Source organism: Protobothrops mucrosquamatus, unplaced genomic scaffold, assembly GCF_001527695.2.
Source record: "Protobothrops mucrosquamatus isolate PMUCROS unplaced genomic scaffold, P.Mucros_1.0 scaffold574, whole genome shotgun sequence".
Classification (NCBI taxonomy): Eukaryota; Metazoa; Chordata; class Lepidosauria; order Squamata; family Viperidae; genus Protobothrops; species Protobothrops mucrosquamatus.
The window spans coordinates 333,953-360,224 of record NW_015386876.1 but is presented as its reverse complement, the minus strand read 5'-3'; the positions used below and the strand labels follow the sequence as shown (position 1 = coordinate 360,224).

The 26,272-nt window shown below is 36.6% G+C and overlaps 1 protein-coding gene across 1 annotated transcript; it reads left to right on the top strand.

Annotated features, from left to right (window-relative positions):
• The first annotated feature begins 329 nt into the window (after positions 1–329).
• Positions 330–23,452, top strand: RHOA (ras homolog family member A). Its single transcript, XM_015817326.1, has 6 exons — positions 330–478; positions 1,907–1,968; positions 17,715–17,872; positions 18,567–18,687; positions 20,014–20,144; positions 22,198–23,452. The coding sequence occupies exons 3-6, from the start codon at positions 17,717–17,719 to the stop codon at positions 22,369–22,371; spliced, it is 582 nt and encodes a 193-aa protein (XP_015672812.1). The 5' UTR covers positions 330–478; positions 1,907–1,968; positions 17,715–17,716; the 3' UTR covers positions 22,372–23,452.
• Positions 23,453–26,272: the final 2,820 nt, after the last annotated feature.

Sequence of the window (26,272 nt, the reverse complement as noted above, 5' to 3'; positions counted from 1 at the left end):
CCACCTGGCTTAGGCAATTGTCAACAGGTGTATGACCCCGCCTAGCCCTGCCCTGCTTTATTTTTCTCGAACCACTTCCCGCTTGACTCGCTTTGTCCAAACAAAAAAATTAATTCATTGCGGCTCCGCAAGATAAGAGGCAACTTAACCTGGCCTTGAGTCCTACTTTACACGTAAACATACACACGCACACCCCGCCCGCCACCTCCGCACGCTGCCGAGAAAGTTACAGAGTGTTCGCAAATAGATTGCGGGCTTTTATAGCGCCTTTACCCAGCAGCCTCCGCGCCGCCGCGGCCGATTGGCTGCTTGGCTGCCCAGGGGGTGGGAACGCGCACGTCGCGTTTTGTATGAAGCCGTGGACGCGCTTTCCTCCTCACCCGCCCCGCCGGTTTCTGTTCTTAGCTGCCGCCGGAGTTTGGGCCCGTGGACGGATAAGGAGGCGGCGCCGCCGGGGAGACGCAGGAGAGCCCCTCAGGTAGTGGGTGAACAGGGCTGCGGCGCTTCCCTCGCGCGGCGAGCGGCCTCCGTGAAAGAGAAACCCACAAGTGGAAGGGAGCGGAAGCTTGGCCGTCGGCGGCCGCTCCCAGTGCGGCCTGCCCCACCCGCCAGCAGCGGCCGCTCCGGGAGCCTCTTCCTCCTCCTCCTCCTCCCCCCTCCTCTCTTCCGGAGAGGCGGTTGGGGTAGGAAGCCCCCCCCCTCCCCGCCCTGGCACTGGCGCGCACGCTCCTTTGGGCGGGGGTGGAGAGCCAGCGATGGGGAGGGGGCGCCGAGGCTCCCTCGACTCTGTTGCTGGGCGAGGGCGGGGGGGGGGAGTGGAGCGGCTCACGTCTCTGTCGACTTCAGGGCGCGACGGGCTGCTGCTCCCCCTTTGGCGGAGTTAGTGGCCTGGAAGCGGCGGAAACAAAACGGTCTCTAGGTGGGCCTCGGTCCTATCAGGGCGTCCTCCTGCCCCCCCCCTTCTCCCCCGCCCCGGCTACTCCTCCTCCTCCGAATATGGGTAATTCTGTTCCTTCTTCGCGTGGAGAAGGGGCGGCGGGGGGGGGGATCCCTCCCACGTTCTTCGTCATATGTGTTAAAAAGTCAAATTAAGACGTTAAAAAACATGCGAAAGAAGTTACGTGCACTAGTTTTTCGACTTCACAGAAATCCTCGGGTTGCTTGGCGGCATCTCTTCTGCTGAATCTCTGCAGTAGGATTGTCATTAACAGCCCATTTGGTCCTAACGTTTGAAAGGAAGCTTTCTTTGCTTTCAGAAGCCTGTTTTTTGTTTTTTTGTGTAGATTTTTTGGAGTTAGTATTTCTAGGCCAGGGGTAGGCAACCTCGGCTCTTTTATGACTCATGGACTTCAACTCCCAGAATTCTTGAGTCAGCTCTGCTGACTCAGGAATTCTGGGAGTTGAAGTCCATGAGTCATAAAAGAGCCGAGGTTGCCTACCCCTGTTCTAGGCCTTCCTGGCTTCCTGCCCTTAAGAGCATCCCACTTGTATAATGCTGTTTTGAAGTCAGTGTTTGATATACTTACGAAATCAGTAGCTCAGCTCAATAACGTGAGAAAATATATTTGATGCAAATGTATGGTCTCTGATTGTCTATCTTCTTTAAGGTAAGTAAGCGCAAAAACCAAAGTGTTTCCTGAGTATTCCCATTAATTACTGCATCGTGCGGAGGCCGCGCCCACCCCAGCTCCAGCAATGCAAAAAAAAAGTTGCGATACATCGCGACACCTCACATGACATGGCGAGTTTGACACCCGTGACTTAGAATTATCACATTCATAAGTTCTAACTATGTTTGGAGGTAACTTTTGCTATAGTAAGTGTTAGTACATATTTTGAGATGTTTAGGCTACTTTATAAGCAATAATTCAATAACGCTACAATATAACTGCTTTCCCAATTTTAGGTGGTGCTGAAATTGAAAGAACAGTGTTTTCCCTGAAACTATTTAGAGACTTTGTGGCTGAGGTGAGATCTCTTGTCTTTGTGATTTATGAATTCTAACACGCGTGTCAATTTTATGTAGAACCAATAAGCTGTAGTAGCACAGCACTGTATTCTGGTGAGACCTGGATACAGTGTTCAGTTATGCCATTAAACTCACTGGATGATTTTGAGGCAGCAGAACAGTAAAAATACGATTTTGTTTTCCACTAAAATAGCAACATTGTGGCCAAGGCTGCCACATTGGTTTCCTTTGTCTCTTGATGTTCTATGATTTGTCCCATATAAATGAAGAATTCTGACCTGAATAAGGGGGAGAGTGTGGCATAAAAATCAGTAAGACCATCATAACTAATATTTGTGAGAATTATACAGAGAAAAAAATATTTTTCTAGGAGACTTTTAAATATACCATTCTGATGAATGTTGCAGATTTTTTGATTTTGTCTTACTCTTGTACTGTACAATGTAACATCAGAGAAGGATAAATCTAATTATGATGACGGCTATTACCAATCACAGTATGCTATGACTAATAAAAGTAGCAGCAAGATCTATCATGCTTCATTGCTCTGAAACTAGCAGGCAATTAGTGATAAACATTAATATTCTCATACTGCAAATAGAGTAGCCAGAATAGTTAATCTCTGTTAAAGTCAGAGGTTTTTCCTTAACAAACACCTGTCAAATAATGAAGGCCTATCAAGATGTTGTTGTCATTACCATAGAAGCCACACTAATATTGTATGTTGAACACTGCAGTAGAAAAGAAGGCTGTGTAATCAGAGTTAGAAGTATTTATGCAATGTTCTGTGTTTTAAAACTATAAACAATTGTACTTTTTGTTCTGAAACTTGTTTGTGTTTTGGTTAATATAGTCAGTTAATTTACTAAATTATGCAATCTAATTTTAAATTCTTGTCCAGTGGACAGAGGATTTATGACCATATTCTTTTCCATCTTGGTTATTTACAAGCTTACAGGAACTGAAATTGAACTTCAAGAAAATATGTCACATTGGTAACATATTTTTGAGGATTGATCATGAGAATAATAGTGGATCCTGATGCTTTTGGAGAAAACATTCCTCAGAGATAGATAACCTGGTCCCTTTCAGATGTTTTGGAATACAGCTGGTACCATTGGCTGTGTTTTCCTGAACCATGTGGAAGCTGTACATAAAACATCAGAATCCCCGTTGCTAATCAGTATTTCTAAATGGCTTCAGGACTGTGATTGTCAAGTAGCCCTGATCACCTTGACGAATGATATAGAATATGCCAGGAAAAGAATCAGTTGTAACAATGTTAGGTTTCTCTAGTTTTTTCATGACTTCTGATACCATAAACCATAATATACTTCTTGATCAGTTATGTGATCTAGACATTGGAAACAAGATAGATGGTGATTTTGTTTTTTCTTCTAGGATTTGGGACCTATGCAGTTTTGAAGCATTTATCTTGTAGAGACTCATATGTGTTTTTAACAGGGGTAGTAAGGTCGCCATAGTATTTGTAGTGAGGTCATTGGCAATCAGATAACATTTCATTATCTCTTTCTGTCTCTCAATTGAGATTGTATCAATGCTGCATTGATATCTGGATTTGATAATAGGTCTGTATAAAGATCACTAACTTGAAGTTGAGTTCCCAAATGATTATCCTTTTGATAAGTAGGTGGTCTACAAATTTGAGAATCAAATGTACAATTATATATGCTGTTATGAACTACAGTTCATTTCGAATGATACATGAAATATAATTTTGAAGGAATGGCAAATATGTAACTATCTTTTTGGGAATAGTCTAGAGAAAACAAAACCAGTAAGGCAGAGGAAATAAAAAGCAAAAGAGCCAGACAGTGGCAATTACAGTTGTACTCACAAGTTTACATACCCCTTGCAGAATTTGTGATTCAAATTAAACTATTAAGCATCACAGAATAACACAATCATTAAACCATAGCAATAAAAGAAATAAAGAAATGATCCTGTTCAAAGGTTTGCATGCCCTTGGTTCTTAATATTGCACCTTTGGCATCAATGAGAACTTGCAGTTTTTTGTGATAGTTGTAAATTGAACTCTCTATTTTCTCCTATGGTAAAGTTGTCCATCCTTCTTGACAAAACTCCTCCAGGTCCTATACTTTTGTTGTCTAGCTTGAATGAACAGCATGTTTGAGATCTCACCAAAGTTGTTGAGATCAAAAGACTGGGATGGCCATTCTAGAATCTTCTCTTTGTTTTGCTGCAGCCACTGAAGGGTGAACCTGACCTTATGTTTCAGATTATTGTCATATTGGAAAGCTCAAGTGTGTCCCGTGTGCATTTTCCAGGCTGATGAATGCAAATTTTTCTCCCATAATTTTCTGCTCTTCTGCATTCATCTTGCCATCGATTTTGACTAAATTTTCCATGCTACTGTACCTCACACACAGAGAGACACCCCAAAAAATAAACAGCAGAAATCCACCTCCATGCTTCATAGTAGGAATGATGTGCTCCTCTGCATAGGCTCTTTGATTCCTCTCCAAACAATATTTATACTTACAATCATAAGTTTGGTTTTGGTTTCATCACTTCAAATGATTTTGTTCTACTAATTTTGAAGCTTCTCTAGGTGCTGTCTGCCATATTGTGAGTGGGTTCTTTTGTGATATTGGTGAAGCAATCAGCAATGGCTTTTTTCTGGCAACTTTACCATGCGGCTCATTTTTGTTCAAGTATCTCCTTATTGTGCATGCTGAAACAGCCATACCACTTTCTTTAAAAGAAGCATGTATTTCAGTAGAAGTGGACAGTGGATTTTTTCTTTGCATCCCGACAAATTTTCCTGGCAGTTGTGTCTGACATCTTTCTTGGTATTAACAAAACCCCTAATTTTCCACTTCTTGATGAGAGCTTGAACTGTACTGATTGGTATTTTTAAACATTTGGATATCTTTGCATGTTCTTTTCCTTATGTATAAAGTTGAAACTATTTTCTTTCACAGCTCTTTTGACAGTTTTTATTTTACCCATGGTTCATTAAGCAGCAGTGCTGCTCTGGATGAATTGTACAAAGATTTTTCAAGAGCTAAGAACCTTAATGACTATTTATACATAGATGTTAAGTACAATCAAATAATGCACTACTTATCCTTCATTGCCTTCACAATCTTTGTGGGTCAATTATACCTATAAAATACTGTTTATTCACAAAACTGCTCACTGTTCAGTGTGATCAATCAGAAGTGACATTGCAGGAGGTTTAAAAGTTCATGCTGAAGAACTTGTTAATTTAAAAAAAAATCCTTGATCAAAAGGCAAAGTTCTAGTGACAGAAAATTGGCTGTGCTTTTTATTTTGCCTTTAATCCCATAAAACCTCCCCTAGTTCTCTTGGAACCCTAAAGTTTCATGGAATACATTTTGAAAAATTCTGCCCTTTTCACTTTGTTAGGAATAGAGAAAATGACTGCAAAAGAATACTTGCACCCACATTGAATATCAGAAATATCCAGTCAGGAGAGTATTTCAACTCCTCAAATGCTTTGTCACTGTCTTCAATATTTATCCTTGAGAATAAATGAATCATAAAGGTAAAATTCATTGTAAAAAGATGAGCTAAAAGTCACAAAGAGATTTATACTACTTTTCAGGAATATACCAATCACCCCTTCAAAATATATATGTCAAAACCAGCAATTATTTTTTGAGTGGTCACTATCTGCAAATATTTGTTACTGTTTTCCCTCAGTACAGTAGTAAAATACAGTACGACTTTAGTTCTCATCTGTGTTTTTAGTATTCCCTTAAAAATAATAAATATATATATTATTGTGAGATGATAATGTAACTGATGAAGTAGATTGTGGTCCATAGAAATCTATTATATGGTAATGGTTAGTTTTCTGGTAGCAAGAGAATTTTTGCTGCTCTGGACAAGTTTGTACAACCCCCAAAAGAGCAGGAATGTGATATGGATCCAAGATGGAGTTAGTAGCACCTAACCCTATCAGCCTCAGAAGTTTGGAATTCTTGCAAAGCAGAACTGGAAAAGATGCAGAGAGAAATAGAAAATTCTTTTCATAAGCAATATTTATTTATTTGTATCCAGAATTATTTATAAATCTTTACAGCTTAATATCAGAACTTGAAATTAATCCAACACAGAATTCTAGCATAAGAGTACTACTTGACATTAAGTCTAATAATAGATTAAAACTGAGTAAAATACGCTTTTCAATAAATCTAAAATAGAATAAATTAGAACTAAATGCAATAGTATAGACCTCAAAATGACTAGAAGAAACACTTTTCAGAACACACTTTCAGTCACTAATAGATGAGAACAATCGCAGTTTAATTTTTTCTATGTTTGTAAAATGTTTGTGAAAATAGAGATAATATGCAGTAAACTTTAAAATTAGCAGGCCAAAGATAAAGGAAGAAATGTCTATTAAAACAGAATGAAAATTAATGTGCAAAAGCATATACAGATAGTCCTCGATTTAAAATTATTAGTTTAGTGACTGAAGTTATAACAGCACTGGAAAAAGCGACTTATGACCATTTTTCACGCTTATGACTGTTGCAGCATCCCTATGATCGTGTGATCAAAATTTAGACACTTGGCAACTGATTCCTATTTATGATGGTTGCAGTGTCACAGGGTCATATGCAACCTTCTGACAAGAAAGTCAAGATTCACTTAACAGCCATGTTACTAACTTAACAACTGCATTGATTCACTTAACAATTGTGGCAAGGAAGGTTGTAAAATGGAGCAAAACTCACTTAACAACTGTCTCATTTAGCAATAGAAATTTTGGGCTCAGTTGTGGCTGTAAGTCGAGGATTACCTCTATATGGAACAATTGTATCCTTTACATAAATATCTACTAACCTGAGATCTATTTTATACACATGACTCTGGTTACTGGTGATACAAATCTCCTGTAGAAATGATCTGCTTAAAGGATTCTGATCTAATACTCATGAGATTTGAATAGTTTCCTGAATGAGCTCTGAGTGTTTGCTGTCTTGTTTCGTGGTGGTAGTGTTAAAATATTGCCTGCTCTGTAAAATATGAAAATGGCTTAGACAGAATCAGATTTAAATTGGGAACAATAAATAGGAGTTTAGCAGAGCAAGACTGCGTACGGATCACACTGAAAATGGATTATAGTGCAGTTAGAGATAATTTATGGTTGCAAGAGCAGCAAAGAAAACTTCTCCGACAGCACTGTGTTCATTCAGTGGATTGTTAAGTGGCCTGAGATGTACTACACTAGGCTGTTGATAGGAGGAATTGGGACAATTCAGTGCAAACAATTGATTGCATTCTTTACAGGCAGGCTCACCTGTTTCTGATGCTTTAAATTTCCAGTATTAAGGAAATCCATATTTCTAGTGTAAATGTGGTTTAAATAACTATTTTATTTTGGACTCTTCTCAGCTTACAAATTCTGAATATAATCAGGATACCTCAAGCAGCAAAAGCTGCTATCACTCTTGTCTTTCTTGACTGAGTAAATCAGCTTCTCTGCGAGTTTGTTTCTATGGAGTCATTGGTTGCCTATTTGTGAATGAAGAGGATTTTCTTTTGCCTAAAAAAGCCTCTTCTGAGTCTGTCCTTGATTTAGTTTTGGGTAATTATCATGTGGGCTAGTTTAATTACAGTATGCTATTTTAACCAATGTGATTAAAAAGGTTGTGGCATCACAACTTCAGATGCATCTAAATTATGCTGAATATCTTGAGTCTCTTGGTTGAGGTATACTAAAAATATTTTGATTGCCTTAGTGGATGACTCATCCTAGGAGTTGAATGGGTAGAGTTGTAGTTGGTTGTCATCTATAAAGTCCTATATGGCTTAAGACAGGGGTCCCCAACCCCCTGGTCCATGGACTGGTACTGGACCACGGCATGCCAGCAACCGGTTCGCACAAACAAGCAAAGCCCCATCCGTGGGATGTAGGCAGCACACAAAACCACACACTCTCTGGTCCATGGAAAAACTTTCTCCACAGAACCAGTCCCTTTTGGGCACCTCTGGCTTAAAACATGGTTATCTTTAGAACTATCTTTCTTCTGCTCTTTATGTGTGGCCAGTAAGATCTGGAAAAGTGGTTCCAGATTCAAACTGTAAACTGTCATGGGACCTAGAGGGTAAGAATTCTCTGTAGCTTCACATTCCCTGTGGAACAGCATTCCCCCCCCCCCGCCCAGGATTATACAGTCTTGATCTGGTTCAGTTGTAAAGCTCTTCCAGCAAACCTTGAGATAGAGTGTAATAGCTTATTCTAATTGTTTAATACTTGGTTGGGTGGGTTATCCTCCATAATATATGGTTATGTATGGTTACCTGTTTTTACTACTTCATTGCTTTTATTATTGTTTTGACCCTAGTGTGTAAGCCATGTGGAATTTCTTTGGTGATCAAAAAAGCATACAAGCAAACAATCTTTTGAAACTTGTTGATATTTGGTATCATTGATCATGATAAACATGTCTGCGCTTTTGGATTTTAGGAAAACTACAGTATATTCCAGTAGTTATTCTTTTTGATGACACTTGTCTTGAAGCTGTGCTAGGGAGAATTATTAATCATCTTGTGTTTTTTTTAATCTGTTGCAAAGGAAATAGGTTTACTTTGAGATCTTCCCATCCAACCAGCTGTAGCCTTGTTAAAGATCTTTCCCAGAACCTCAGTCCTTGGGATTAAGGATCTACTCCTCTGTTGCCAGAAAACTACTTTCTGTGCATGCAGAAAATTTCAATGATCTCTTTTTCAAAATTCCCTCAGTCTGACCTGTGGTATCTCAGGTCTCCCAGTGTATCTCTGGTCTGTAATATCTACCTTATTAAAGGACCCTTTCCCTCTATATTTAATATCTACATAAAATTACTATAATAAGGAATATTGCTGATTAATAGGCTAGATGAAGACAAATGAGTTCAGATTAATTCCAGATAAAATGGTAATGTATGGTCAGTAGTAATGAAGTTTGTAGCTCGAGGGTGAATCTTGGTTGTATAGTTTTCATGGATATTCTGCTTATGGTAACAAGTGAATTTGCTTAATTACATTTGGGGTGCCACCTTTGTCCTTTCCAGAACATTTAATTTCTCTTCTGACAAGAGAATGAATATTATTTGGATTGAGCTTTGCAGGACACAATAAAAATGGCTTGTCCTACTTCTGACTGCCCTAGAAGAGTAGACATAGCATTTTCTCATTTAAGTCTGGCGCATACAAACACTTTGGTCAGAAGTAGTCAGTGGTAGAGTATCATTATGGGATTGACCTAATAAATATATTTTGCATAAGCATTGGTTACCCATTTTTAGATAAATGTTCTTTGCAAAGCCATGATATGTTACTAGTAAAAAGTTTTAGATTTTAATGTAATAATATAGTATGTCCACATCATTTAAGATTGAGGAAACTTCTTAAATACTATGTAAATGTACTCTTGAAATGAATTAAGAGGACTTGTTATTTCAAATTAGTGCATCAGCCTAGAACACTTTGTAGCATAACATTTAAAGAATATTGGCTAAAGGAAAAATAAATAATGTTATATATCCTTAACGTCAATGGAAGTTTTTCTAGTGTATTGCCCATTTTTCCACATGGTACATATCATGCAATATAAGAAATTCAATGTTTGTTATCCTTTCGATTTACTGTTACAAAGCATTTTTAAAATCTGAGAAATAGCATTTGCTAAAATATCAAATTGACTGAAAATCTTGAAGAATTATCTGAAGATTGTTTTACTTACACTGATTTTGTTTTTAGTTAATTAGAAAAGTAACTTATAAACTGTCTCCAACTATACACATGTCTGGACAGAACTGTTGATCATGGATATCTAAAATTGTGTCACTTGCAATGAAACCATATTCACAAACTTGTTTTATTCTTGTTTTTCTTGTACTGTTCTTTATTTTCATATCATTTCATATTTAAAAATAAATTTAAAAGTTTGTTTCGGCTAAAATGTGGTAGGGGGGAAAGGTTAAAAAAAGGCTCAGTTGTGGCTATATAGAAGAAGCTTCCACATCCATTTCAAATGAATTGCATTTTGTCACATCAGAAACCCAAATATTTGTGATTTATTAAAACAAACTACATAAATTATGAATTAATCTCAGTACTGATGCTGTTTCTTCAAATAACCAAGTACCTTTCATCAAATATTTCCACAATTTCTCTCAAATATGTTAGTCATTCTTAGTGTTAATCCTAAACCATTTTTTGTTGTAGCCTGTCTTTCTGACAGTCATTTCAGTACAGATTTGTTATCCTAAGTCAGTGGTGGCGAACCTATGGCACGGGTGCCAGAGGCAGCACTCAGAGCCCTCTCTGTGGGCACACGCGCCGTCACTCCAGTCCTAGGCCTTCAGCTGAGTTTTATAAAACCTTTTCGCTTTAGGCCTCTGCCGCCGTGTGCAAAAAAAAAAAAAGGTTCAGTCAATTTCAACTTCTCATGGGGAAAAAAAAGATCTTGCAAAGTTGGAATTGATTGATTAAACTTTTTAGTCCCACCCAGTCTGCCGTTACCACCGCAGCCATGCCCACCCAATGGGCCACACCCAGCCGGCACTTGACGATGCATAAGTGGGTTTTGGGTTGCAGTTTGGGCACTCAGTCTCTAAAAGGTTCGTCATCACTGTCCTAAGTCTTTGACATCCCGTGAAATATTATAATTTATTTATTAATTAATAGTTACAATGTACAACTGATGTGTATGCTTGAAAAAAAAACCACTATAGATTAAATAAACTGAGGGTTTTTTGCCCTAGGTTTTTTTACCCTTATCATAAAGTGAGCTATCAGATATATTTTCCCATTTTTGAGGAATATTTTTTCAAGTATCCTTCTAAAATAATAGTATTAAATGTTAGTACATTGCCATAGTTCTTCCAAATTTTAATTTCACATATATCTAATCAAATAAGTCTTACATTGTTTACAGATAATCGTACTATGCCAAAAGTAAGCACTAACAACATAATCAAATAATAGACTTGAAATATAATCTTAGATGTTTTCAACCCTTTTCCTTAAAAGCTCATGATTTGCTCAAAAGCTTGCTCAAAAATGCTGAAAGATTTTGTTTACAAATTCTAAATATTAACAAAACACATTTCCTGTATTCATTTAACATATATAGCCAACAAAATATATTATGGCTTAATGTGATGGCCTGGTTTATACAGCATATTAATACAGTGACCGGATTATTACAACATGCTAAAGCATCTAATCCCATTTTCTCTTAGAATAGCATATTTTATGAATCCTTTCATAGAAGAATTTCATCAATTGACAAGTTTTGAATATACTCTGATATTTAAAGCTAAAGTCAACTGACGCATAACTTTTACTTTTAGAAACTGATTTATGCTTTTTTTCCCTTTCATACTATGCACATTTTCTAAATTCTATTACATTTATGAACAAACCATTTTTATTTACTTGGGATTAAACTAGTGTTTGCATTTATTTATTATCATACATAGGTCATATATTAGATTCATTTTTCATAGGTTCCATTTTTATTTATAAAGCACTTATGGGCAAGCAATCTTTAGTTAGACTTTCAGCAGCCTCAGCCATTGTTTTCTCATTAGTTTATTAACCATCAACTGATCACTGGGAACAGAGCAACAATTTCTTCCTTCTAATAGAGGAGCAAAAAGTAGAATTTTGACAAGCTTCTCACTTCCCTTCACATTCCAGCCTCAACTTTCTACTGAATGATTTTACTAATCCTCTCACTAGGAACAGGTGAGCTGGCTACTTTTCTGCATAGTGAAACAGCCTGAGCTTAATAGCCAAGAACAAACCAATTCTTAACAGTGGAAGAGAAATAAGATTTGACAGCACACGTGTAAACACACAACAAAATGGGCTAAATAAACCAGATTGTTTTTGAGTATTTTTTACAAACTGTATTTTATATTTGTAAATTATTTATAGAAAACTCTTTAATGTTTTATGGTAGAGTGCTGTGATTGTTCTGTATGAACAATCATTATTAGTACAAAACTAGATTGCAGTGGTAAAGGGGAGGCAGTTCTGTAAAAATCTGTTACTAAGAGCAGAATTCACAGATCTATGTAACGTAGATTTGCTTGACTGGAAGTCCGTTTCTATGTTGACTTTTGCAAACAATTTCAAACTGTTCTGAAAGTAGGAGATTATTCCTTTTGTTTTAGAGAGAGATGTTACCCATTCCATGTAGATTCCATTCTATGTGTACAGTATTTGAAATAGTTCTGATTTTTGTTGTTTTTGTAGCATTTCATTAACTATAATCAATTCCCTATGAATGACTTGAAAGTATTAACTGCCTAAACTTGCCCACAGTAGTGAAAATAATAGCTTTTACTGTTTAGCTAAAATAGAAAAGAACAAGATAACAAAAAAAAATGCTATCTAAGATGCATTACCAGAGTGGAAATAATGGAATGGTTCATATTTGAGGAAAATGACCACTCTCATCTCCACACTCTCAGTTTTTGAAGACATCATAATTAAGGGATGATGTGAAAATGAATACATTGAAGTTATATAGGGTATATGGGTAAAAAACATGTACCTGAAAAATTATAAAGAAATTTGGGCTGATGTTTGTGCTACAAGCATGATTTTAATTCCACTAACTCAGGGGTAGGCAACCTCGGCTCTTTTATGACTCATGGACTTCAACTCCCAGAATTCCTGAGTCATAAAAGAGCCGAGCTTTATTACCCCTGCAATAACTACACCCTTTGGCGCACACTTCCCCTCAAATCTGGCAGATCCTTACCCTCTTAGATTTCCAAAAAGCTCTGAAGATCTGGCTTTTCCCACAAGCCTTCAGTGATGCTGGAGCCTATTGAAGCTCTAAAGTTCTTCTGTGAAGGAAGATGTGTTACATTTGGGAGCACCTGGAGGTTGTGTGTTGAGTTTGCCCAGGTTTATACTGCAGAAGATGGGCAGCTACACATTTTTTTAAGTAAATAAAGAATTCAAAGAAACAACAGGCAATAAGACAAGAGAGAAAAAAGCTGCGGCTTTACTGTTATGCTCATGGAATTTGCTTTTTCAGTGTGTTTTCTATCTCTTCAGTTATTAGCTTTAGCATTCACAAACATCAATTCATGACTTATTTGGCGAGCTTTAATTTAACACAGTAGAGAGTAAAAAGGACAAAAATTATGAACAAAATCAGAAAGCATTGATTGACTCTTTTGATTGTACAGATTATAAATTGTAGACATTTAAAGTAAGCAAAATAATAGAACTCCAGTAAGATTGTACAAGTTTACAGATAATTGCCCATTGATAAATGGGTATTATGTTTACCTTTTCTTTGCAAACAACCTAGCTTCCAAAGGCTCAGGTTAAAGCACAGTTAAATATAATTGGTTGGGAGAGAGAAGTGGAATAAGGAAAATAATGTCTATGGCTAAGGAAAAAGCAATCATTAAATTGAAATGCTAAATACTACTTTTAATTTCCTCTCTTGAATTGAATGTCTAACATGTTGGGTCCCACTTACCTTGCTACATTTCAAAACATGGAGCAAATGACAAAATATGTGACTAAAACCCTTTTTTAAAAAAAAATCTAGATATTGTCTCTGGTTTTTTTTGGTCTGGTTCACTGATAAAGCTAAATGTGATCTTTAAAAAAAAAATCATGATTTTTTTAACAAGTCATTATGACTTGGCCCACACATAATATGAAACCATAAGAGTTGAGATGGCATGGAAGTTACTTTTAAATTCAGTTTCATTTTTATTTGTGTTAATTGAAGTAATACAGAAAATGAGATTTGCCTGGGATAATTATAGTGGATGAAAAATAGATTTTTGCTCATGATTTTTGTACTCCTAATTAATAAAGACAGAATAAATTATGCAGAATAAAGTTTAAATTATAAAGTTCCTAAATACATGTGATACTAGTGGCTGGAAGCATCAGATGGGTATTTTATAATTCTATTCTGACCAACTCAGAGGCTGAAAAGGCATATATTTTTTCTTTCCCAAATTTATTCTCTTGTTTGATAATTCACCATTCTGTATTTTCTGTAACATAACTGCAAGTAGAAATTTTGTTCTGCAGTGAGTCTTTTGATTCCCCTTTTTCAGATTCTCGGGTTTGGCATCAGAAAGTTTTCCATCCCTCTGAATTAAATTTGGAAAGTATACAAAGGGCTGACAGAAGGGAAAACCTTTCCTGATTCTGTTTGCTAAAAAGAGTTGATTGTGTTCCCCCACAAGAGCAAAGTCTGCTTTGCATTTAAAATATATATATAATTTCTACAATACTGTATGTATGAGTAAATGTATAAAGATGTAGAAATCTCATTTTCATAATAGGAGTCAATTCCAGTTAAAGCAGCTTGTCATGTCTTAATTGAGGCTTATACTCATAATCTAACAACTCTTGGCATCTAATAAAGATACTGACCTGAACTTTTCAAAGAGTAGCTTCCTTTGTTGAACATTACATTTAAAATTGTAAATCCATTTTGATATGGCATAGGAGACTGGGTTTTCAAATGGGTTTTAGTTATGTATTGATAAATCAGAGCCTGCTTTTTAGTCCTATGAAGTAGGCTAGGCTTGTCTAAGATATTTATTCATAGTTTAAGCCTAACATATGAGACAGTAGTGATGTTTGAACCTGACCTTTGCTCAGATTTACTCTAGTTTCTAGAAGATGAGTTTGCTACAAATGCAGTGCTCATTTCCTGGTTTCTCACATTACATCTAAGTGAAGAAAACTGTGTTTCAATTAAGGGTACTGATGCAGTTAGCTATTACTCTGATCCTTAATGTTCATATAGACAAAAGAAAAAATTGCACTGGGTAAAGGTCATTAAACTTTTTCTTGTCCCGTTTGGTATGCAATTTGAACAGAAGGATTTATTTATAAACCCTAAATCTGTTAATTGTAATTGAAAACCGATGTAAGTCTTCAAAATAACACACTGAAAGCAAGTTTTGTTCTGTCTTGAGTTTTTAATTAAGAAAGCTAACGTAGCATTTGGCAGCTGACAACCGCTTACTTCATGCACTGAATTTAACTACAGGAAACAGTTTTAACTCTTGCAGATTTTTCCTTTTTCTTACCCACTCATTGAATAATAAAGTAGTCTCCAAAGCCAGCTGTGGGAACATATTTCAAACAGTTGAAGTTAATTTTCTTTATTATTAATTTATTTGGGATATGTATATGGCAACCCAACTCATAAAGCAGCATGCAAAAACCATTAAAAATAAAAAAGAAAGATAAAACATACCATTAAAACAAACAAAGCAAACAATAATCAGAATTAAATAAGTCAGGTCTTACCAATTGGAACTCTGTTCATCCTGAGGGGAAGGCCAAGTCCTAACTGTCTTTCTCAAGGCCTATAGTGTCAGGGCCAACTGTAACTATGTTTAATAAGAATTGATTGCTCTAAAACATTCAGTTTTCTTGTGGGCCACCCCACTCTGGCTCTTCTGGAGGTAGTCCAACAGTTTTCCAGAAATCCTCTGGGATAGACTGTTTCCTGTTTCAGAAATGTACTTCTGGAAAACTGCTGACTAGTGCAAATAACCCAATCAGCATAACTGGAGAAAAACAGAACATTCCAGAGTTTCCCAGAATGTTCTATCCTTGGAATGGAACACTTTGCACATCCTTACCAATTATCTTGCTGTAGAATATATATGAAAAGCCATGTTTAATTCACTGCTGAATTAAAATTTACTCATTTTAAAAAATACAAGCTATATGAAACATCTATTCATGGGACTTATTTTATTCCCCCAATTTTAAATATATACTTCTTTAACTCAAAATATACTACTTACAGCATGTTTTAAAACATATGCCATTGCAAAAGTCTAGGAATTAAGATTTAGTCCTCACTTAACAATGCTAATTTGGACTGGAAACTTTTTAAGTAATATGTTGTAAATTAAAAAACCATGTCACTGTGCAACTTAGCAATGGCAATTCCCACAATCCAAGGAACATTCAGTGAGAATCTCATGTGATTGTAACTTCCTGCCAGCTTCCTTGTGACTTTGCTTGTTGGAAGTCTGCAGGGAATGTTGCAACGTGTGATCATATGGCCATAAGATGGAGTAGTGGCCATATGTATGAGGACCTGTTATAAGTAGCACTTGTTCAGTGCAATTTGTAAGTTTGAAAGGTTGGTGAACAAGCAGCCCTTAAACCAAGACCACCTCTAATATTAATCTGACAGCAATGTTATTGCCTCTGATCAAATTACTAAGCAAGCAGTTTTCTTGGAAATTGATGTTGCCTAAGTATTTTCAAATTTTGCAAAAGTAATATTTGATGAAATGCATGTCTTTTTTAAGTTTCTCAAATAAATTAAGAGTTGTACTTTGGAAGTTCTTACTCTCTAGGGCCTTTATGTCCCTATGGTAATAAGGTTTCTAAGACAGCAAATAAATACATTGGAGGAACAGGGCAGATAACCTCTATCTTATTTCCCCCTTTGAACTGTAATTGTTCAAAAGAAAAGGATTTAAGCAAAGGACAAAGTTGAAAAAAAACCTGTGCACAAGGAAACAGAAAGGGCGAAGGAATTGTGATTCAGTGTACTATAATAAATATATCTATTAAGCAACATGGCTATTCAAATATTCTAAGATTATTTTACTTACTTAAAATATAAAGAATTAATAATGTACATGTAATACTTGAAGTGCCAATGTTCATTATATCATATTTTTTATTTATACACACATTCTGTTTTGAGCACAACCATTGCAACTGTAGGGAAGCCAACTAAATTTTATCTGTTTGTAATAGAGTCTTCTGGACGAATGGGATGGGTAAATAAGTAGACTGGTGTGATCATGCTGTTTTTATTTATAGCATGACCTCAGACTTAAGACTCAGTTTGGATTAGCTCACTTGAATTTCCAATCATATGAGCTGTCCTTTGCATAGTGAATTAATTATCTGCAGGAGTAGGAAATAATATTTAATATTTTTGGTATGACAAAGAATCAGAAATGGCTGTTACATTTATCAGACATACCCATTACTTCCTTTCTGTTTCCTTATGCTGTTAAGAATACAGTAAAAAAAGACAGTGATACAATGCTATAGATTGAAGTAGAACAACATCTGCAGTGTTTCAGCTAAGGAGAAGATGATGATGATCCAAGAAACCCAGTGTTGTATATACAAAAAGAAGAATTGAGAAGAGAGGAGAGCCAGTAGCTTGTAAAAAACAACCCAATTGTGTTAGAAAGGCCAAAGAAACAACTGGGTCAGTTGGTAGAACTCTATAATGGCAGCATGCTGTGATTTCCAGTTGTTTGACAGCAACAAAATCACTCTCAGTTAATTTGAAATTTAGACTTTTTTAGAGTTGTGAAGTCTGTTCTATTCTGGATCCAAAACACATACTTTATTATTCAGTTTAGTATTCTTTAATTCCATACGTGTATTTTGCACCAGACTACAATGCATATTGGGTTCTAAAAAAATCAAACTAGATTCTAGTCTGCAACCTTAGATTCTATTGTTACATTTAAGGAATTACTTGATAGATGCAGTTTAATCTATATTTAGTGAGGAACGGGACCTCAGAAAGTTTCTGGATGGAGGAAATAGCAATAGAATGTGCTGAAAGTTGCCTTTCAGTAATTTTACTATATTTTCTTTGTCTCCCTTATTCAATGAAATATCTTGAGTTTAAAAAAAACCTCTTGCATGTTTTAATAATCAATTTGTTTTTTTCCCATAGCTATGGCAGCCATTCGGAAAAAACTGGTTATAGTTGGTGATGGTGCCTGTGGCAAGACATGTCTGCTGATTGTATTTAGTAAAGACCAGTTTCCTGAAGTTTATGTTCCTACAGTATTTGAAAACTATGTAGCAGATATTGAAGTTGATGGAAAGCAGGTATGTTTTTCTGCCACTGTCAATTTATGATTAAAACATTTTATAGGCTAACATATGTGAACTAAAGTTTTGTGCCATGCGTTGAATCCAGAATGCTCTTCCATTCATAAATGGTCCTGCTGAAGACAAGAAGTGAGATGTGACTTTAGGAGATGCACTGCTTTGGCATCATATCCGAAACCTTGAAATGGTGTTGTGTAGTTCTTTGTAAATCTCCAAATTATATTTTTGTTGTACAGAAGCTGTTATAATTACACATAAAAAACAAAGCAGAAATTAACCCATAATTTAATATAGGATTTATTCCTTATAAATAATTTGCAAATTGGAGTGGGTCTGAATATTCGGCTCTGAATTATTTAAACTTATTTATCCTATGCTATTAATGTCCATAAAACAGTCACATTTAGTAATGATGAACACACTAAACATTTGAACATGTAAATGGATTTTTGTTTCAACAAGCCAGCAAAGAACTTTAAGCACCTTATAGTAGTTCTACCCCTTCGGGTCAGTACCAAAACCAAGGAATTACTCCCATAGCTTTGTCATCCCAGCTGAAGATCCTACATAGCACAGGATGCCTATTTGGATGAGGAGAGGTGGCAGCCTATGAAATGAATTTTGACTAGCTATGTTTTGTCAGAGTACTTTTTTTCCTTTTCGGGTATGAATGTACTTATTATTCCTGTAGGTGGAGCTGGCCTTATGGGATACAGCTGGACAAGAAGACTATGATCGACTTAGGCCACTTTCATATCCAGACACCGATGTTATACTAATGTGTTTTTCAATTGATAGTCCAGATAGTTTAGGTAAGTAGGTAAAATTGAAACGCATGCCATACTCTGTAAATTACTGTACAAGGTAGCCCTTGTTGAACAACCGCTTCTTCAGTGATTGTTCAAAGTTACAATGGCACTGAATGAGGGAGATCTACAATAAGTCCTTGTAATTGTGGCTGCCACAGTGCCCCCAGGGCCATGTGATGGCAATTCAAGTGCTTGGCAACCACTTTGCAATTAGGATAGTCACAGCATCCTGCAGTCATATGATTACCATTTGCAATCTTCATTGCCAGCGACCAACAACCAAAATCAACAGGGAAGCTGACAGAAGATCACAGATGGTGATCACTTAATCACAAGATGCTCTGACCATGCCGGATTCGCCTAACGATGGAAACTGGGACTGCTGCAACTACCATTGTAAATCAGGGTAGTTTTGTGGTGTCTTGTTTTACCCTCACATTGCTTAGTGAGGGACTCTGCCAGTTTTAATTACCATTGTTAAGCAAGGACTACCTGTGTTATCAGCATTCTGTACAATATATAAATGAGATAAAACTGAGAGACAATAGTACAGTAACAACATAATTTCTGTCTAGTAATGGAAATTCATCTTTATAAAATCATGTCCTCGCTTGAAAGAAAGGGGCAAAGTGTTATTTTAAATGCACAATTGACCGCAATTGAGCCAAACATTTCAACAGTTAAGTGAATTTTGCTCCATTTTACAACCTTTCTTGCTACAGTTATTAAGTGAATCACTGGAATTGTTAAGTTAGTAACATGGTTGTTAAGTGAACTTTGCTTCCCCATTGACTTTGCTTGCCAGAAGGTCACAAAAGGTGATCATATCACTCCAGGACACTGCAATGGTCATAAATATGAGCAAGTTGCTTAGTGTCTGAATTTTGATCATCTGGCCGTGGAGTGCTACAATGGTCGTAAGTGTGAAAAACGGTCATAACTCACTTTTTTCAGTGCCATTGCAATTTCAAACAGTCACTAAATGAATAGTTGTAAGTCGAGAACTACCTGTACTTTGCTTAGAAAAGGTGTGACTTTTAACTGTTCATATATGCTTTATTAACGTTTACCTAACTAATATTTAATTTAAATATTAACTTAAAATATTTTTATAACCTATTTTTCCAACACAGACCTCCACTATTTGTCATGGGCTGCCGTGTTAAATAGACACCGGAGAGCTCGTCCTGTGAGGCAGCTGCTTTATGATATATAGAAGAAAATGGGGAAACTAATTCCCATGACTATCTTTGGATAAATAAATCTGTGATATTATTTTTAGTTTAATATTGATTGAAGAGTTGATCTCTGGTATTTGCTTCATCTCAGAAAACATTCCAGAGAAGTGGACTCCAGAGGTGAAACACTTCTGCCCCAATGTACCCATCATTCTGGTAGGAAACAAGAAGGATTTGAGGAACGATGAACACACAAGACGGGAGTTGGCTAAAATGAAGCAGGCAAGTCATCTTTTTTGTTATTGTTGTTAGCCTTGTCAAATAAACTGTGCCAGTTTTGGTTAGACAGATAGTCCTTGTTTAGTAGCTGCCTCAGACAGCAACCATTTGCAATTATAGCAGTGATGAAAAAGTAATTTTGTGGCCAATTCCTGCATTTACAACCTTCATAGCAGCTTTCTCTCTGTCACATGTTTGCTATTAACAGTCAGTATGCATTGTCTTATGCCTGACCCATTTTTTTCCCTTTTCTTGCCCCTTCACAGGGCAAAGATAATTAAACAAATTATCTCTTCCTGAGCTGCTTTCTTCCACAGTCCAGGGGTCCTTGAAAGTTAACAAGCTCCCCTCTTCATCCTTAATTAGCTGATTAGGACCCTGGGCCAGCTCCCAGCTGCTGTCTGAAATTTACAAGACCTTAATCAGGTTCACATTAAAGGCTTTTATTTGCCTTCTAAACTACGCCCACCCCATTGCCGGCAATGGACGTTGCGAGTTTGACATGTCTGCCCTAGGGCATTCCTTTCAATGTGTATTCCCTGTTGCGTGCTTGCTTACTCTTGTAATCTCTTCCTCTCCAGTGAATGTAAATACAAACATCACTACTCTTTCTAGCTAATTATCCCAGTGGCAGGGTGAATGTTCCAAAGGTCAGGGAGTGAGGGGGGGAGGCTATAAGATTTGCTCATGAGTCAAGTTCCTGAAACCTTCCCCACCATTTGGGCTCACCTGGCTGTTTGGGGTTGTATCCTTTTAATGTTGTAAAGCAAACTAAAGTAAAATCAGTTGGCAGCACAAGGAAACAACAGCCAATAGCCAGCCATCAACATCCCAATCAAAAATTAAAAACCACACACAACCAGGCACCATATAAACATTACCACATAGAATAGCCCAAAGCACCACATTCTGTTAGAGAGAAGTTCCCTGAGGATAGACTTGGAAGACAAAGATTGACCTACCAAGATTGGATCCTGAAGTAAAATCATCAGTAGTGATCACATAATTTTCACTTAGTGACTGCTGAGCTGCTGGTCCCAATTGCTGTGATTAAACAAGGATTACATTTATATATTACTGAGGTTGAGTATATTATGTAGGGCTGAAAAATCTTCATTTCATTAATATGATGGTATGTATAAGATTATTGTTAGAACATTATGATGGGATGAAGGTGGTTTTAAGTTGTACTTCTTTACCATTTGGATTACTAAAGTTTCTAAATTTGTGTTTTCACCAGAAGTAGAGATTCTTACAGAAAAGCTAAATCATTATGAATCATGCCAAACTGCATAAAAATTAATGTCGTAGTTTTCAAGGTGCCCAGTATTGATTGTAGTAAGCCTTTAAGTAACTTTCCCACTATTCCCAATATTCTTTTGTCAGTGTGGTTAGACTGATACTTCCTTCCAGATGCTCAGTCCTTTTGATGTCTCTTGCCTAATGTATTCAGTGGGACAAAATAGGGACTGGAGAATACTGTTAACAAAAATAGTAATATAGGAAAAAATATAGAAATGATACATTGTGTTTATACAATAAAAATAGAAATGAATCAATCACAGTGTGTAAGTCATGAATTATGTGCAGAAAATAAATTAGCGAAAAACTGAACTAAATTAGTGAAAAACTGAAAAATTACTGTTTTAAAATTGCACAAATTACGGAAGGAAAGAAAAGAATAGAAAACTAGAGAAACAAAGTAACTGAATTAAAAATCGTCCCAAATCATCCCATCCCATTCCACATTCCAGGTTCATGCCACGTTTGAGCATAATCCTTCTCTCCATACTCTTAAAAATGGCAGTATAAATAGGTTTCTGAAATATGGAGAGAAGAAAGATTATGCACTGTACATGGCTACATACAGAGGGAATTGCCTTCCTAGTGGTTTAGCTGTCTAGGAAGCTTCCATTTCTAGACTGCTATACTTCAAGATGACCATTCCACATGTGCTTCCCAGAGCTATGTGCAGGAAAATAAAGTGATTATTGTAATGTGTATTTATCTTTATAAACCCCTTGCCTTCATATTAATTAGCTTTTTTTTTTAATAGGAACCAGTCAAACCTGAAGAAGGTAGAGATATGGCAAATCGCATTGGTGCTTTTGGATACATGGAATGCAGTGCAAAGACCAAAGACGGTGTGAGGGAAGTTTTTGAAATGGCTACTAGAGCTGCTTTACAAGCCCGACGTGGCAAGAAAAAATCTGGGTGCCTTCTGTTGTAAGCACAGCCAAGGGAAGATGGCTGAAGCAGTGCCCGGCACTCAATGAATTTTTGAAGTGCTGTTTATTAATCTTAGTGTATGATTACCAGCCTTTTTCATTTATCTATAATTTACTTAAGAGATTTAAAATTGAGTCTTGCTACCAGTATTTAGAAGCCAACCATGATTTTTTTATAATGGTCTGCATCAAATACATCTGTGCACATAAGGGTTAACTTCAACATTCCTTTAACAAAACTTTTTCTGCATTTGCAGAGTATGCTATGCAGAATATGCCAGGCACTAATTCAAGACAATTCTCTAACTTCTTGCTTTTTTTTTTACAAATGGGAAAAAGCTGGCGACACTGAGAATTGGGCTGTAACTACTCCATAACTAACATGTTCTAGCCTATTCAGGTACAGCACACATAGCTGTGGAAAGATCCTGAATAAGTTCAGTGTTTTCACTTTAAAAGAAGGATTTTTTTCTCCTCCTTCTGTTTGAAAGCTCTGAAGCATAAAATAATAGTTGGAAAATAATTATTTCTCTGAAACACCAAAAGTCCCACCCAGCTATGAAGTGACAGTTCTGTGATTTCATGTTAGTTACCTTATAGTTACTATGTAATTAGTGCCACTTTGTGTGTTACCAAAAATAAATCTATATGCCCCAGTTAGATGTAGTATTTTTTGTATAATTGGATTTCCTAATACTGTTGCTTGTAACTTCTGCGTAAAGTGTTCTGGGTTTTTTTAAGAGTGTACTTTCAAATAAAGTCAAATGAAGAATGGTGCCCTTCCCACATTTGTAACTATCCAGGTCATTTGTATGACTTAAAACACACCCAGAAAAGTCATCTTTAATACCTCCTTCAGGAGTAAGGGAAAGGCCATTATTTTTACATTAAAGGTCACTGAATGTTCCAGAAGCTTTAAGTTAACCCCTGCTGGATCTGGTTCCAATCTGAACATAAACTTTTGCTTATCATCTGCTGGCCAAATTCCCATCCTGTGAATGTCCTGCTGTTCTGCAGCAAACTAAACTCTTCTCTATTTCTTGTTTCCAACAACTAATAGAATAAAGGCAGTTTTCTAAGCTCCCTGTATTGTGGTTGTTTATATTTCTCACTGTTGTTCTGCAAATACAAATCTTGACATAAGAGTTTGAATTATCTGATCCAAAAGAAAATCTAAAGAAAACCTGAACTGCTTCCATATTAGCATATTTCCTAGTAATGCTGCATCCACAAAGCCAGAGTAACTCTTTTGCTTCTGAATATGTCAGCTAATTTTGTGCCTAAAGACAGAGGTGAGTATCAGCAATTAGTATCCCTCAAGTTGCTACCTAAGTGCCACAGGAGAGCAGCTCCTTTCTTTCAGGGAAGATTTATACTTCCATTGGCACATTAAGCATACATAAACAAAATATTTTAACTGCATAGAATTTCTAGAACGTGGTCATTAATAATATACCAAACAAAGTTACAGTACAAGTAGTCCTTGACTCAAAACAGTTCATTTAGTGACCATTCAAAGTTATAACAGCACTGAAAAAAGTAACTTATGGCCACTTTTTTTAACTTACAGCCGTTGGAACATCCCCATGGTCATGTGATCATAATTGAGACACTTGGCAACTGACTCAAGACAGTTGCAATGTCCTGGGGTCATGTGATCACCTTTTGTAACATTCTGACAAAGTTAATAGGGAAACCAGATTCACTTTTAACTACTGTGTTATTAACAACTGCAGCAATTCACTTAACAACTGTGGCAAAAAAAGGTTGTAAAATGGGGCAAAATTCACTTAAATGTCTCGGCAACAAATTTTTGGCTCAGTTGTAAGACAAGGACTACCTGTAATATTGTAGATACAGTTTGCCTATGTGCATTTTTGTATATGGACATAAGAATTAATGTAACATACATGTACATAAAGTAATGTTAAATCTTGGTAGTTAAGAATCCTACGTAGCAGGGATGCCCAGCTATCGGGCAGGCTGCATATACTCCGTTTTTAATATAGTCTACCATTAAAATTAGCAGTAAACTGCTAATAGATTGTTAGATCCATAGCTTCAGATCACATTGCTGAAAGATTTTTCTAAACTTCCAACTTCCACCACCGTATTGCAACCAGTGACATGTGGGGGGGAGAGGGGGGAACAGCAGCAAATTAAAAGTGTCTCTTTGACAAATAGTTTTTCTTTGTATAAATTTAACAAAACATTCTTGATTGTAGTATATCCTGGTACACAAGAAAGTTGTCTAACCAGCTAGACTACTTTTTTCTCCTTCCTTTTTATGGTAGAAGAATTAACCTTTGCAGTAAAGGGAGAGAAAGTTTGGATTTACAGAAGTTAATATATGTGTCCGTGTTATGATCGTGTTTTGTTATGCATTGTTTATACACACAGAGAGAAGTTAACATCTAAAATCTGTATATTTATTTGCAAGGAAATATTTCACCTCTTGTATCTCCATTTCTGTCATTATAAATTTACTATAGTTTTATATTCCCACACTTTATGAGAGTACACAGTTAAGGTAAAATTTAAAAACACACATCACCATGTAGCAAAAATCAGTAACGAATAAAACCATAGTTTCATCTTATTAAAGGTAATACCAACAACCACATCTCGCCTCTCAAACTACTGAATAGCTCTATTTTCATAGCTTTTTCTGAAACTCAAACTTTCATTTCTCACTCTGCCCCAAATCTCTCATAAGGAGGGAACCCTCAGTATATCCGTATCAAAAGGTAGGGTCCACTTGAAGTACATGGTACCTAGTGCCTAATAAAATATTTTATAGGTCAAGAACAACACTTTGAACTGTACCCATATATAGTCAGTGCTGCATTCACAAGTATTTGTGTATTCTGATTTGTTTGCTAACATTGCTGCATTTTAAAGCAATTGCAGTTTCTGAGTAGTCTTCAAAGGCAACTCCAAGCAGAGCACATTGCAGTAATTCACCAGAAAATGACAAGCTTATGAATCTCTGGTCAGAATCTCCTTCAAGAAGGGCCACAACTGGAACATCAGCTGAAACTGATTAGTGTCCCTAGCTACAAGCTTCTACCTGCCTATCTCATAGTAGCTGTGAGTTAGGAGGGCCTGAAGTTGCTGATCCACTCCTTCAGGAAAAATGCTACTTTATCCAGTGCAGCCACTGGAACAAATTGCAGTAATAGATGGTTTCTGGACAATTTGAGGCATCCTGGGATTCACTTCAATTTGTCTATCTCCAACCAGATCTTTATAGTCTTCTGACACTGTGCCAAGACTTTCATTATGTCACTGTCCTAGCCCCAAATAATGTATATCTAAGAGTCTTCAACATATTGATATTTCACCCCAAATTGACAGATCTCTCCCAGAGATTTCATATAAATGCTGAACACTAGGGAAGAAAAAAAAACCCTGTGGTTCCCCACATTGAAGTAGCCAACAGACGCATCCTATGCCCAGGTCTAAATTCTGACTAAAAAGAATCAGATAATCCACTGGCAGAGCCAGATTCCTATGGAAGGATAGGAGGTGGGGATAGACCTTATCGTAGAGAGTGGGATGCTCCAAAGGATGGCGCTGTGTCAGAGAAGACTTCTGAATCCTGATTGCTGGAGTTAATTTAAAACATCTAGTTCAAACATCAAACGTTTGCTAACCATGGCTTAAATAACCCACAACTGGTTAGGTTCACACAACACAGCCACAGTTTGCAACCCACAAAAACAATTGGTCTACAAACATCTTAAAAGAAGACATTAAGCATGTATGAACCTTTGGATACTATACGTACACCTAAAGTTGCTCTTCGGAGACTAGCAAAAATCTGCTTTGTGCCTTTTAACATTAGTATTTTTAATTTTCCATTTCTTCAAACACAATCCCAAAATAACATTATGCCTTGGC